Source organism: Malaclemys terrapin, chromosome 17, assembly GCF_027887155.1.
Source record: "Malaclemys terrapin pileata isolate rMalTer1 chromosome 17, rMalTer1.hap1, whole genome shotgun sequence".
In the NCBI taxonomy this organism is placed as follows: domain Eukaryota; kingdom Metazoa; phylum Chordata; order Testudines; family Emydidae; genus Malaclemys; species Malaclemys terrapin.
In genome coordinates, this window is record NC_071521.1 from 23,632,846 (window position 1) to 23,647,866 (window position 15,021).

The window sequence follows — 15,021 nt, forward strand, 5'->3', positions numbered from 1 at the left end:
CCAGGAAACTTCCAGCTAGTCAAACCTAAGTACTTCTACCCAGCACCATTCTCTTTGGTACCAAGTAACCAAACTGGTGCAAAGATTCTGAGCTTGCCAGGGCTCATGCTAGAGATGACAACTCAGTGTAACTTAGTATAATGGCCTGAGTAAGATCCGCACTGAATCTTATGACCTCCATATAGTACTGCAAGAGAGAAATTTACTGATGATATCTGCACATTTCTCTGCTGAAATGTAACACTTCCCTTCAACCAACTTTTCAGAATGATGGTTCTGAAGAAGCTAGACTTGCATGACATATGCTTGTACTTGTACAGAGGCAGAACCAGTTGGCTAGCAGCTCTAGACTATATTCTGTGGTTCAGACTGCAGGCTTCCTATTAGCTAAAATGATGCTGTACTTCAGTGTCCACAAATACCGCTGTGGATTGTGGGAAAACAGGCTGAACAAGAATAATTCCTGTACAATAGGAAACTTGGGCTTGTGCCACCTAATCTTCAAAAGCTGTTTGTTTAGCAGTGTGAAAAACTGAGGGCTTGGAACTCCCTTTCATGTTCCTCAGTAGGACTCTGCAGTGACCCCATTCTTCGTTCTCTCTGCTGCTCCCTAGAGCCCAGTGCACATGGGGAGTTTAGCTCATGCTCTGAATACGAATGCAATGCAACCATTTCAGTTATGTGGCCCCTGCACCCTGATTTCTCCTCAGCATGCCTTTGATGGAAGGAAAAGGGGATGGTGAGATACAGTAAGTAGTTTGCCCACGGTCATACACAAACTGTGGCAGAGCTTGGACTTGAATCCAAGGCAATGGCTGTAGCTATTGGACCATCCATCTCGAAGTTCAGTTGATGTACGATCCCCTTTTTGGGCCAGTCTTTGGACTTAAGGAACTTCTAGTAACCCGCACTCTATCACTTCTTTTTATTTGAAGAGAACTCTGACATACTGAAGGTTGTATAGTGTTTGAGATTAATAAAGGGGCAGATTAGGATTTTAGTCAAATAGCTTCTGAGATTGTAAAGGGAGAAATTGGTTTGATACATAGCTGTACTTATTGTAGGATAACAGTACCAGATTGCTACAAAACAGGGCCATTTCTACCCTGCTCCTTGGAGGGGAATTAATTCTTAGGTACTCACAGCTGCTTTGATGCAGTTACCCATGACTAGGCTTGGCAGGATTAGATTTATCATTACATGCCACTTGTACCTTACCCTCCCAAAATGACCATTTCCATCAATAATGGAAACTGACAGAAAAATGCTGCTTGAGAACTTAGTTTAAGGATCTTTACTTTGTATATAGTGGTGCATGATGTTGACAGTATGTTTTAATGGTTGCAAAATCTTAACTCTTTGAATTTCAACTTCTGTCATTAAGACTCATCTCCTCTCCCCCCACCCTCATTTCCCACAACTGAAAATTAAAAATGGATAAAAGCTTAAAATGAAATCCCTTGAAATTATAAAAACCTTGTCAAGCCGACCCCTGACAGTTACGAGCTCCAGCCTCTTCCCTGTAGCTGTGGGGTCTTATTTAATTTAAATACATAATTCCTGTTTGCGTCTGATCCGGTATGTGCCAGACACCAACCAGTCCCGGACTCAGAGCCAGCAGTCCCAGCCCTGACAGCCCCGCAGAGAAGACACAATGAGCGTGAAGGCCTTTTAAGATCATTCCTGCTGTTGAGCAGGAGATGCTAATGGGAGACAAAGCTCAAATCGATGCTCAATCCATTGAGTGCCGTGGGGGAAAACTTCTATATTGGAATCAATGACTGCTTTGTCTTTCACTTCCTAGTGGAAGAGAGGAGATCATCAGCTGGAAAAATAACTTTTGCTGACACCAAACAACTGCATAGATATTTGGGCTTCAAGAAAGCGGTCAGTGAGTTGAAAGCAGCTTCAGCACTCAACAGCTACTGGTGCTTTGTGACAACCCAATAACAGTAGTTAACATGATGAAACTGGAACCCAACCCCACTGGAGCTAGAATCAAGGGCGCTGTGACATTCACATTAAATGAAAACCCTATGAGTGGGGACCCTTTTTGTGTAGAAGTTTGCATTATCTTAGTGAAACGGCAGCCCATCCGGATGCTCATGGTGTATGAGGATAGAGTCCAGATAGTGAAGGAAGTGTTTATTTCAGAGTAACCCTGTGCCATGGTAGACGGTCATTACTTATGCCTTGCATTCACTACACAATATATCATTGAATTAGAATACTGGCACCTTGCAGTGATGGGAAATGGCCAGTTGTGAAAAGGATAGGCAAACAGAAGTTTCTGCTGACTGGACCTGGGGGGTTAGGTCTGTTTGCAAATGTGGATGTGTAGCAGGGTGCTGGTGCAAAAGCACCTAATTCCCCCTGCTCAGCCAGCTCCAATCAAGAGAAATAGATTGGGGCTGGTGAAACAGACCTGATGCCTGGCCTGCAGATTGGCTCCACCTGTGGGCCTGACAAGCCAGCAGTTAAGAGCTGGGAGCCAGCAGAAAAGCCAGCCAGGGAAAAGGTCAGTCTCCTAGCTGCGGGCTGACTGCAGGAAAATAGGGAACTAACCCTGCACGCCTTGTATATAGCTCAACACTGGTGGTGGGAGAACTGTGTGTGTAAATAAAGCCACGGGTGCTGCATAACTGGAGGCCTCTCTGCACTTTATTGGGACAGCCAGCAGGCCCAGGAAGAGGGGCAGGGCAGTGGACTCGTCACAGGATGGCATTTCCCAGAGTGCTCCTGTGCACTGGTCAGAGAATGTGATTGGAGCAGCCCTGTGTTTTCCTTACGGAGTTGCTCTAGATGAAGAGTTTATTACAGTGCATACCATGCTGGGTCAACAAGGAAAACAGACCCTACCTTTTAAGGAAGGCCACATCCTACAAGACATTGAAAGTAAGGTAATTGTAGCTACCAATAAATGTGTGTAGAACTTGGTGCCATTACCTTTGGAAAGGCAGATTCAAGATCTTCTAACCAGTCACAGAGTGGAAGAAGTCCTAATCTTAGTAAAGGGAGCCCGAAGGAACATATAAAAAAGCAGCCAGTTGTGAACCAAGTGAGCAGCGAACAGAGGACAGGTAAACGGGGAGTTCGCTTGGGGGGAGTTTTGCTTTTCAGACTTCTGTGAGCAGTAAATACAACACTGAAGAGTCTCTCAGAAGGAAGACCTTATGGGACAGTGAGCGATCAGCTGTTGTGACCTGCACAGGATGTGCCATGTTTGTCTTTCTCCCAGAGGATAGCAGCGACTTCACCTGTACGAAGTGCAAGCTGGTCTCCATATTGGAAGAGAAGGTTAAAGGACTAGAGACCCAAGTATCAACCCTGCGTTGCATCAGAGAAAATGAAGATTTTCTGTATAGAAGACAGCGCTTGGTACAGCATGCTGAAGAATCAGAGGGTGCAGTGCAGAACAGGGAAGAAAATTCGCAGCATGTGACCCCCAGAAGAAGAAGAAAAAGGAGAATCCATGTACCCCTAATGCAGATAGAGGTGCGAAACCGTTTTCAGGCTCTCTGCAGATACTACTGCAGAGAAGGATTTGGAAGAGCCCTCTGAAGGAAGGTATCAGAAGGAGACCCTGTTGGCTGGAAAGCATGGGATACATTGCCCTAGGGATGGGGGTTCCACGACCACCACTCCCAAGAGAAGGAGACGGGGGGTGGTGGTGGTGGTGGTCTGGGACTCCCTCCTAAAGGGAACGGAGTCTTCCATCTACCGACCAGACTGGAAACTCGAGACGTGTGCTGCTTGCCTGGAGCTAGAATTCAGGATATGATGGAGTGTCTGCCAAGACTGATCAAGCCCTCGGACCACTACCCCTTCCTACTTCTTCACATGGGCATCAATGATACCGTCAAGAATGACCTTGAGTGGGTCACTGCAGACTGTGGCTCTGGGAAGAAGGATAAAGGAGTTTGAGGCGCAAGTGGTGTTTTCGTCCATCCTCCCTATTGAAGGAAAAGGCCCAGGTAGGGACCACTGAAATGTGGAGGTAAATGTGTGGTTGCGCAGGTAGTATTGGAGAGAGGGCTTTGCATTCTTCAACCATGGGATGTTGTTCCAGGAAGAAGGATTGCTAGGAAGAGATGGGATCCACCTAACAAAGAGAGGGAAGAGCATCTTCACAGGCAGGCTTGCTAACCTAGTGAGGAGGGCATTAAACTAGGTTCGCGGGGGCATGGTGATCTAAGCCCAGAGGTAAGTGAGGAAGTAGGATACTGGGAGGAAACACAAGGAGGAGGGTACAACAGAGGAGGCCTCCTGATCCATACTGAGAAAGTAGGGCAATTGGCTAATTATCTTAGGTGAGTTCAGGATTTTGAGTTCAGGATCCTGACAAAAGGAAGAAAGGAGAGGAGTAGAATATGGACCCTGGACTTCAGAAAAGCAGATTTTGACTCCCTCAGGGAACTGATGGGCAGGATCCCCTGGGAGGCTAATATCAGGGGGAAAGGAGTCCGAGAGCTGGCTGTATTTTAAAGAAGCCTTATTGAGGGTGCAGGAACAAACCATCCCGATGTGCAGAAAGAATAGCAAATATGGCAAGCGACCAGCTTGGCTTAACAGAGAAATCTTCAGTGAGCTTAAACACAAAAAGGAAGCTTCCAAGAAGTGGAAACTTGGACAGATGACTAGGGAGGAGTATAAAAATATTGCTCGAGAATGCAGCACACTTGGAGTTGCAGCTAGCAAGGGATATGAAGGGTATCTCCAGGTATGTTAGCAACAAGAAGGTGCTCAGGGAAAGGGTGGAACCATTACTGAATGGGGGAGGCAACCTAGTGACAGATGATGTGGAAAAAGCTAATGTACTCAATGCTTTTTTTGCCTCGGTCTTCACACACAAGGTCAGCTCCCAGACTGCTGCACTGGTCAGCACAGTATGGGGAGGAGGTGAGCAGCCCTCAGTGGTGAAAGAACAGGTTAAGGACTATTTAGAAAAGCTGGGCAATGAAAACAATTAGAGGGCTGGGGCACATGACTTATGAGGAGAGGCTGAGGGAACTGGGCTTATTTAGTCTGCAGAAGAGAAGAGTGAGGGGGGATTTGATAGCAGCCTTCAACTACCTGAAGGGGGGGTTCCAAAGAGGATGGAGCTTGGCTGTTCTCAGTGGTGGCAGATGACAGAACAAGGAGTAATGGGCTCAAGTTGCAGTGGGGGAGGTCTAGTTTCGATATTAGGAAAAACTATTTCACTAGGAGGGTGGTGAAGCACTGGAATGGGTTTCATAGGGAGGTGGTAGAATCTCCATCCTTACAGGTTTTTAAGGCCTGACTTGACAAAGCCCTGCCTGGGATGATTTAGCTGGTGTTGGTCCTGCTTTGAGCAGGGGGTTGGACTAGATGACCTCATGAGATCTCTTCCAATTCTAATCTTCTATGAATACCTGAAATTTCTCTTTTGGAATAATGTACAAACAAATCTTGCAGCAAGCAGGTTTTATACACTTTGCACAGCTTCAGTTCCTAGAAGCAAAAGAACTCTTCAGAAGCGACCAACTTGATGTCCGGGAGCTGATCGCTCTCTACCCCTTCCTTTTGCCTACTTCCTGTTCATTCATACAGTCTCATCCACTTCTTTACGAGTATGCTGATTTAAACCAGCTGGCCTAAGGGGATCTGGAGAAGATGACTAAGTGCAAACGATTCCTCATGAATTATTTGAATGAAGGCCGCAGCACTGAAGTTGCAAATGGCTACAAGGAAGATATTGCTACAGCTTTGCTCAAGCTATATGCAGAGGCTAATCATGAAAGCCTTCTGGATCTACTGGTCTCAGAGAATTTCGGTCTTCTGGCAGAAGTGCTGCTTCTCCAGCCAAGTGCTGCTTGGCTGGAGAAACACAAAGGATTTTGCACTTGGACTCCTGTATCACTACACTGGGCAGGAGGCTGCAGCACTTCAGTTATGGGTTAAAATAGGTAATGCAGACATTCAAGATTCTACACATTCAGACCTCTAGGAGTATAAAATAGACTTCCTTATCTTCTGCTCAGACTAATTACGAGTGTGGAAGTATGGGTTTTACAGGAAAGTGAGGCAGTTGGAGTACAAAGTTTATGAAAAGGCCTTTGGAAGAACAAGGAAATAGCTTTAAACCAGATGATGTCATGAAATGCCTTAACCAATACCCCAAGTTATTTGTTAAATATCTGGAGTATACTTAGTCTTGGATAGAAAAACAGAGAACAAAAAGTACCATACCCACTTACCTGTGTTGTATTTGGAGGCAGTGATGCAATTAAAATTTGCGATAGACAATTGTGCGGAACAGACTGAAACACAGACTAAGTTACAGTCTTCTTCAGAAATCTGACTTTTATAGAATTCATTTTATTTTAGATAAAATCAAGGGGACAGAACTTCATATGGAAAGGGCAATACTATATGGGAAACTGCAAGAATATGACAGTACTGATGGACTCTCTTGAACGTGCTCCAGGAAATTCAGTTACACAGAATCTGTTCATACTCAAAAAGGGGCTTGTATTCCTCTTTCCAGCTGACCTTGTTTGTCTCAACCAAAGCTTCCGTTTTAGTCAATAGGCAAAACAGTTTCAAGGGTAGGCTTGGAAATGAAAGTTGAGCCCAATGTTGCTGGAGGAGCGTGAGGCCTTGCAGAATCCACGTTTCATTCTGTATGTGCAGCTACAGTACAAACAGGTGCCTATTATGGGAGGCTCACATCTGGTTCTGCTTCCCCATCCGCAGGTAGTGGAGTTATAGTGACTCTGTCCTGGAATTAAAGGTGAGCAGGAATTGGTTGTAATTAGAGTAGGACCAATCTAATCACGTGTATGGCTGTTCCCTGCTAGCCAGCTCAGGGAGGGGAGGAAAATGTAATAGTCATGGGGTGAAGAACATCAAGCAGCACTGATGGTTGGGGTGTCCACTACCACCTCCTGCTCTATTCAAAAGAGGAGAGTTTGAGGAGTTCACAGCTGCCATGCGGCCAGCAGTCAGTGATCGTCGTTGGCTGCTGTATGACTGCATAGGGCCAAAGCTGATAAGCCACCCAACTTTACTCCTGGGGGAATTCTGCACCATTGTACATGCACAGAATTTATGTCCCCTGCAGATTACTTCACTTCCCTGCAGAAAAATGACTTTCTGCTGCGGAAGCAAAGGGAAGCCATAAGAGCAGTCATGCAGCCCTTCCCAGCAGTATGTTTTGGGTGCCTAGGGCAACCAGTAGAGAGGTAAATCACTGAGGCAGGGGGTGGGCCTGGAGAAGACCTGGCTGGTGGCTTCTACCCTGCACTGGGCTCAGATGCTAGTCCCGGCTGGGGAGGATGGGACTTCCACTTCCCCTGTGTGGCATCCAGGGCTGTGTCAGACCCACCCCCAGATTTCTCCCTCGGCTTCAGGAAGCTCTGAAAAATCTCCGCTCTTTCTCTCCCCGTCCCCTGCCCCGTGCTTCCTGCACCTATCGCTCCTCAGCTGGAGGAGGAGGAATCACTGTACAGGGAGCTGCTCCCCCATCCACCCAACTCCTGTGCATCGACCCCCTCATCCCTAGACCCTTGCACGAAGCCGCACCCAGAACCACCCCTAACGCGCACCGTGCCCCACTCCCCTTGCACCTGGACCACCCTGACAAGCCACCTGCACCCAGATCCCTACCCTACTGAGTCCCAACTAGCTGCACATAATTACCCCCCCAGCTGAGCTCTATCCCCCCCATGTCCAGACCTCCCCTGCTGAGCCCCAACCACCTTCACCTGGACCCCCCTGCAGAGTCCTATTACCATTACACCCAGAACCCCCCCAACAAGCCCCTGTGATCCAGATCCCCTGAACGCAGATTGCCCCACCCTGAGCTGCCCACACTTAGATCCTGCCTTGCTGAGCCTGCCTGCCCACAGCTGGGGCACCTGGCAGGGCCGGGCCTTGTGCTTGGGCAGGTTGGGTGCAGCCTCACCACTGAGTCTGTGCCTGGGAGGGTGGGGGCTGCACAGTGAACTCACAGCACGAGCAGTTTCTAGTCCTGCAGGGATGAAAAAGGCCAAAGAAATGGCGGGTGTAAGATTACCTGCAGCCGTAATGCTGTGTGAGCTGGCATTGGGGGTGGGGGGAGGGACTTAGACTGGCAGTGGTCATTCATTCATATTCTCTGTCTTCCCAGGCACCCTCCTAAGCAGTCATTTTTGACTCTGATGCTCAAACTCCAGAGGCAGCAGCTGGATAAATAAGCAAAGCTCCTAGTGGCCCTTCACTTAACCCCACCCCCCAAGCCCAGGCCGTGAGCTGCAGTTCCTTACATCTCTAAAAGCGATGTTGTCAAAGCCTTGGCTGGTGGCTCTCTCCTCCGGCATCCTGTCTGCTGACACCCTCCTCTTCAGCCAGTAGCATGTGCTCAAAGCTAGCAGGAGCAGGAATACAGTGGCCAGGAGAATGCCAATCACCATTGCTGCCACAGAGCCTTGGGCAGGGTTCCCATCTGCAAGCGAAGCAAGTGCTGAGCACAGTGAAGGATGACGGCTGGGCTGGGACCCCGCACCATCGCCACCAGGGCTGTGAGCTAGGCCCCAGCACCTGACTTCAGGGGATCGGTCTGCAACATGTGGTGCATGCTACTCCTCTCCCAGCACAGGACTAACATCCCCATTCCCCAGCACTGCCTGGCCCAGCGAGCTCTCCTGAGAGCACAAGGGGAGAGGAGTGGCCTAAGGCAGCAGTAACTATCACTGCATGCGTTAACTCTTCAGTGTCCTCCATCACAGGCCTCCTCCTCCTGAGGGTCCCTCATTGGAGAGCAGGGACTAGCTCCAGCCTGGGGCCCTCCTCCTCTCCCTCCTGCACAGGCAGCATTTCCTGTTCTCCCCTGGCTGCTGGCCTTGCTTTCCCAGCTCACCCAGTGTGCGTCTCCCCCTCCCTGACTGCCCAGGGAGCCCCATTGGCAGAGCAGGCCCAGAAGAGCATTCAGCCTCTCCTCCCCCAGCACTGTCTCCCTCCACATGGCCTTCCCCAGGGGTGTCAGGAAGGGGGCAAGCTGCAGCAGGAGAGAGCAGCCCAGCCCTGCGGGCCAGTGTACAAGCAGAAGGGGAAAGGGATGTTCTTGTGCTGAAGGCAAAGGGGCAGGGGGTCAGGACTCCTGGGTCCTATGCCCAACTCCGCCTCTAATTCCCTGTACAGTCAGTGACTCGTTTCTCTGCCACAACCCCCCGCCCCTCCCCGCCCTGTCCTGCGCCATGGGTCTCACAGATGGGTGGGGAATAAGGGTGCTCCGCAGTAGTGCCTTGCTGAAGGCACAGCTGCTCCGACCTCTGGCTCGGCTGGACTCGGCCTCACCTTCCATTTGGCCCAAACCGTCGCCATCACAGCCCTGCCCAGCATGGTACGTGATATCATCCAGGGCGATGGTCCCCCCGGCAGGCCACACACCATTGGTCACTTCAAAGACAATCTGCAGGGAGAGCGGGAATCCAGCCTGAGCCCCAGCACAGCACCCAGGGAAGGGGGATGGGAGAACAGGCGTCCCAGCTCTGGCAAGGAGCCAGAATGATGCCTGCAGGGAGGCACTAGCCTCACTGCTCAGCCCCCAGCACTGGAGGGCACTCCAGAGGAAGGGATGCTGGGGCAGCACCCAGCCAGGAGAGGAGCAGGGGCCTGACTGCAGGGTGGAGAGAGCCCACTGTCCCCAAGCCAATGGCACCTTGTGACCAGAGGCTAAAGACAAAGGGCCTTGGCAAGGAGCTGAACCCAACCTGCTCAGGGTGGGGGGGGCAGGTTGGTTCCATTGGGCTATTTCCACTGGGGCATCTGAGCTGGTGCTGCCAACCAGCGGCATGGGCAGCATCCAGCAGCCCCAGGGCCCCTGCTTCACAAACGCACAGACACCTAAAAACAGTGTGGTTTGAGTGTAGGGCATGAAAAATCTTAGCTCAGTTAATAAAAGCCTGTGCATATGATCTCCACATTGCGGGAGTGGGTGGCCTGGATAATAAACTTACACTGGTCAGGCTTTTGCCCAGGGCAGGACGGGACAGTTCTGAGGTCCCAGGCTGAGGAGCTGGAGGGGACTGTCTGGAGCCTCTCTGGAGTTAGTTCATGAGTGGCTAAGAGAAACCTTCATGTAACTGCAGCTGGGTGTGTCCCTGTTTGTGTATGGCTGTGTGAGTGCAAGTCCTGGAGAGGATTGCAGCTTGTCACAGCCTCACAGTGGGAGAGGGGGCCCAGAGGGCCCAGCAGTTCCCCAGTTCCAGGTTGCACCCCAGGGAAGTCTGTCCAGCGGCGGCTCCAGGCACCAGCGCTCCAAGCGCGTGCCTGGGGCGGCAAGCCGCGGGGGGGCGCCCTGCAGGACCCTGCGAGGGCAGCAGTCAGGCAGCCTTCGGCGGCATGCCTGTGGGAGGTCCGCCAGTCCTGCGGATTCAGCGGCGGGTACGCCGAATCCGCGGGACCGGGGACCTCTGCAGGCAGGCCGCTGAAGGCAGCCCGCCTGCTGTGCTTGGGGCGGCAAAAAAGCTAGAGCCGCCCTCGAATCTGTCACAACGTGGTACTTGCTCTTACTTCCCACTGTGGATTGGCTGGGCCTGGGCTCAGAGTGCACTACCTACATTTCAAAGGGGAAAGGTCGGTGGTGGGGTGCCTGCTCACAGGCTAAGGACACCCTGCGCCTGCCCCGCTCAGCTCGCCCCAGTGCCAGGTGCCTGCTCACAGAACAGGGATGCCCTGCACCTGCCCCACTTAGCCCCCGCTTGCAGGCCAGGGATGCCCCCAGCACTCAACCTGCCTGACTCTCCCATGGTGGGAGATCTGTCAGCGTGGGAGATCTGCTGGCAGGGCCATGCCAATGCTCTCCAGACAGCCCTGGGCATGCCCCCCACCATTACCTGGAACTCCACAGTGTTCTGCACTGAGATGGTCCTGTTCCGCCAGCCTTGGCCCTGGTGCCCTCGGGCGCACCAGACTGTTAGTTCCCCTGCCATGCTGTACAGCTTCACACTCAGCTCGCCGCTGTCTGGTCCAGAGATGGAAGCGGGAGCCAAGGTCAATGCAGACACCCAGGGACAGCAGCCCAGAGCTCAGCCTTTGCTAACCCAACCACTCACAGGGCCCAGAGCAGTTCAGACATTGGGGGGTAAACCTGAGCACACACCCCCCCCCAGAACCAGAGAGGGAAACTGAGGCATAGGGAGAGCAGTGACTTGTCAGGGTTACACAGCCAGTCAGTGTCGGGGCTGGGACTAGAACCCAGGAGTCCTGGCTTCCAGCTCCAACCCCTACACCTGACTTCTTGTGCAGCATCACGCCCCCCCCTCCCCCCCCCCGCTGCCATTCCCAGCAGCTGCAGCCCCTGGGTCAGGGCAGCAGGCAGGGACGAGTCCCGCTGCCCAGGCAGACCAGCTTAGGCCGACCATCTTGCCCACAAGCCCCCTAAGCCCTTGTGCAGCTGCTCTTACCAGTGGGGTGGGGCCTCCCCACAACTAGTGCCCCAGGGCTCCTAGAACAGCCCAGCCAGTCCTCAGCTTGGCTGACAAGTTGCTTTTGGCTTCATCAGCCCGTTGAGAGAATTCCCTCTCGACCAGGATTTAGCCCCAGGTTGGGAGCTTCCCAACTTCCTGCTCTGCTTCTCCCCAGCTGGAGTAGCATGACTGCGGATCCCCTGCCCACAGCTGGCCCCAGCCCTTTGCCTCTCACGCGCCAGCCCTGGCCCTTTGTCCACCCCCCATGCCAGCCCTGGGGGCGAAGGCCCCAGGCTCGTAGCAGTAGGCGTCACTCACAGAAGTGCTCTGGGAAGTCCATGTGGTACCAGAACCGAAGGCAGGCGCCCGTGGTGGCTGGCAGGTGCTCACTCAGCAGCCAGGCAGCGTTCCCCCCAGGACCCAGCACGCTGGCGTCAAAGGAAACGTAGTGACCTGTGGGGGAGATGCAGCAGGAGTGCAGGTGCCAGCCTCCTTTGGCAGGCCAGGTCGGGTCTGCCCACCCCTCATCTCCCTGTGTCCTGCCCACCGTGGCCCAGGGCTCCTCCTCTGACCCTGCCCAAGCCCCTCGGGTTGACTCCTAGGCAGCGCTCTGCTTCACCGGCCTGTTGAGGGGACTCCCAGGACACTCCCTTCCCCAGCGGGCAGCCACAGGGCCCCTCACCCCCAAGGGGTCCACAGGCAGAGGCATGTTGGTGCAGAAGGGCAGGGATGTGCCCTGCTGTTTCCTGAGCCAGGCTGGTGCTGGGCAGAAAGAGGGTGTCAGAGTCCAGGGCTGCCCACACAGCATGCGAAGGGAACTGGCCAGCTGGGAGCCTGGCCAGACCCAGACAGGCGGATCTGCCCAGGTACCCATGGGCACTCCATGTTCCCTGCAGTGAGACCCAGTTCCCCCCAGCTAGAAACCTGAAGTCAGACTCCACAGAAGGGCTCGGTGCCCTCCCCCCGCACCTGGGTCAGAGCACCATGGGCTCAGTGCCACCCCCCCCTGAGCCTGGGTCAGAGCGCCATGGGCTCAGGGCCCCCCCCCCCCGCAGCCTGGGCTAGAGCGCCATGGGCTCGGTGCTCTCCCCCCAGCCCAGCCCAGGTCAGAGCGCCATGGGCTCGGTGCTCCCTCCCCTTAGCCTCTCTGGCTCTCTGAGTCCCAGAAGCGTCTCTCTGCTCCCCCCAACTCATGGGGCTCAGTTACCCCACCATTTCCCCACTCGCCTGTGACCCTGATGGGCTCCCTGGGTCAGGGCTAGTGGCTGGGCACTGCCCAAAAACCGAGCTCTGAGCTGGGGCTGTTGCAGGGTCAGTGGTGGTCGTTGGGGTGACTCATTGCCAGGGCCGGCTCCAGGCACCAGCGCAGGAAGCAGGTGCTTGGGGCAGCCAATGGGAAGGGGCCCCACGTCCGGGTCTTCGGCAGCGATTCGGTGGTGGGTCCCTCAGTCCCTCTCAGACTGGCCGCCGAGGAATGAAGCAGCGCGGGAGAGCTTTATCTTTTTTTTCTTCTTCTTCTTCTTCGCCGCTTGGGGCGGCAAGAAAGCTGGAGCCGGCCCTGCTCATTGCACCCTCACTCCCAGCAACGCCAGCCACCGCATGCCACTGCCAGCCGCAGAGAAAGGGGGGCCGCCCGCAGCCAGTGAGACAGTCGGGCCACCGCAGCGCCAGCCCCACAGCGTGGCCCCCAGCCAAGATCCAGGCTCCTGGGTGTGCTGAGAGCTGCTGAGTGCTGTGCTGAGCTGCAAGTCACGCTGGGCAGAGCTCAGCCAGCCCCAGACCAGTTCCTGAGCCAATCAGCGTCTCTTCCACCCAGCCCCAGGGACGAGGCTTGAGTCCCCAGTTCGGTGGAGCCGGGCCAGGACGGAGGAGCAGACACACGCAGTACCCTAGCCCTCAGCAATGAGCCCCTCCAGAGGCTCTGGCCCGGCGCTCCTGGCCATGCCGGGCACTGTCCTGAAGTGAGGAGTCTCCCTGCCCAAACCCTGAGTCCCCCAGCCCCTTCCTCTGCTACCCACCCCCTCCCAGGAAGGCTGCATGGTGAGGGCTACCTGCTCAGCTCCCCAGCCCTGCCTATCAGTGTGTGGGTCCCTTCGACCCCCCTGCAAGGCCAGTCAGGACCCTCCCCCCAGGATGCCTCTACCCAGCAGCCCCATCTCTACTCCTACCTGGCCAAGAGTGCCTCTCACCTGCTGTCGTGCCCAGCGTGTGGTCCACCTCGGGGCCCAGGCTGGCCCCGCTCCTCCAGCCCCAGGTGTAGCTGCCCAGGGTGCGGTCTGAGGGGCTGGTCCAGCCACAAGTGTCTGACTCAAAGTCACAGGAACCTGCCAGCAAGAGACCCCCTGCCCCATTACAGGAGCATGGCTCATGGTGCCACCGGGGCATCCTCTGGGCCCACCCTGCACTCAGTGGGAGGAGGGATCAGGCCCTTGGCAAGACCTCTCTGGGGCAGCCCCATCCCTACGAGCCTGGGCTGCTAGACAGGAAAACAGCAGCAGGCCTCTAACCATGGGGCCAGTCATCACCTTGCCCCCAGTGTAAATCTGTGCTGGGAATACTGGAACTGCCAGGCTGGGAAGGCCCATCGACCCCTCCAGCCTGGGCCTGTCTCTAGCAGTGGCCAGCACCAGATGCTGGAGGGAGAGGGGGGTTTATAACCCCTCAGTGTACAGCTACATCTGTATGTGGTACTCTCCTGCCTCCAGCCAGCACCTCAGAGCCCCCCAGCCTCCAGCCCTGGCCCAGTGGCAGTAGCTTATGTGACTGTCCCAAGATGTGGGAGAAGCCAAATGAAGCTGCTGTCTGAAGCGCTGCGTTTAGCGAGGTGGGACAGCTGAGCCACAGGGCCTGGGGCAGCTCCCTCAGGCTGGCACAATGGCAGCTCTGGCCTGTGGCACAGGGGACGAGCAATGCCAGGCACGGAGCGACGTGGGGCTGGGACGAGAACCTGCAATGCCAGTCACCAAATGCTGGTCACTGTCCACTTCCGCTGGTCTGGGGCAGAGCCAGGGGCGGCGAGTTATATGGACCCGTGGTGCCTGGGCTCCAGCAAATTCAGAGCCTGGGGTCCTGGCTCCACCAATGTTCGGGGCAGGGTCTCTCCCCTGGCCCCGCCTGCCGCCCCCCGCACACCTCCCCCGGAGTGTCCCCCGGCTTCGCCTGCCACCCCCACGTGCCTCCTCCAGAACATTCCCCGGCTCCGCCTGCCACCCCACGCGCCTCCCCGGGGTGTCCCCCGGCCCCGCATGCCGCCCCCGCACGCCTCCCCCGGAGTGTCCCCCGGCTCCGCCTGCCGCCCCACGCGCCTCCCCCGGAGCGTCTCCTGGCCCCGCCTGCCTCCCCCGGAGAGTCCCTGCCTGCGCCCTGGGCAGCAGGTGGTTGCCCTGCTGCTCCGCACTGCGCTCCCTCGCTGGCCACTGCCGGCTACAAAAGGGAGCAGCACCGGCAGCTGGGTGAGCTGCAGAGGGAGCAGTGACGGTGCCGGGTGAGTGCACTGCTGGGAGGGGAAGGGGGGACTCCTCCCCCCAGAATTCGCTGCCAGCGGGGAGAGGGCTGGGGGGACTGTGGAGTCCTCCTCTCTGGTCCCAGCCCCGGGGCAGCCTGCCTGTAC

General features: G+C 55.0%; 1 protein-coding gene and 1 pseudogene across 1 annotated transcript in view; one reads left to right on the forward strand and one right to left on the reverse strand.

The window, feature by feature from the left end:
• Positions 1 to 512: 512 nt before the first annotated feature.
• Positions 513 to 6,437, forward strand: LOC128825056 (transforming growth factor-beta receptor-associated protein 1-like; annotated as a pseudogene).
• The window catches only part of MAMDC4 (MAM domain containing 4), a 94,582-nt gene continuing 85,880 nt past the window's right edge, over positions 6,320 to 15,021 (reverse strand). The window contains exons 24-29 of the mRNA XM_054007076.1: positions 13,601 to 13,735; positions 11,730 to 11,864; positions 10,839 to 10,966; positions 9,298 to 9,412; positions 8,268 to 8,446; positions 6,320 to 6,742 (exon numbers count right to left, since the gene is read on the reverse strand). Coding sequence (XP_053863051.1) covers positions 6,677 to 6,742; positions 8,268 to 8,446; positions 9,298 to 9,412; positions 10,839 to 10,966; positions 11,730 to 11,864; positions 13,601 to 13,735 — 758 coding nt within the window. The 3' untranslated portion in view covers positions 6,320 to 6,676. The remainder of the gene's footprint in view (positions 6,743 to 8,267; positions 8,447 to 9,297; positions 9,413 to 10,838; positions 10,967 to 11,729; positions 11,865 to 13,600; positions 13,736 to 15,021) is intronic.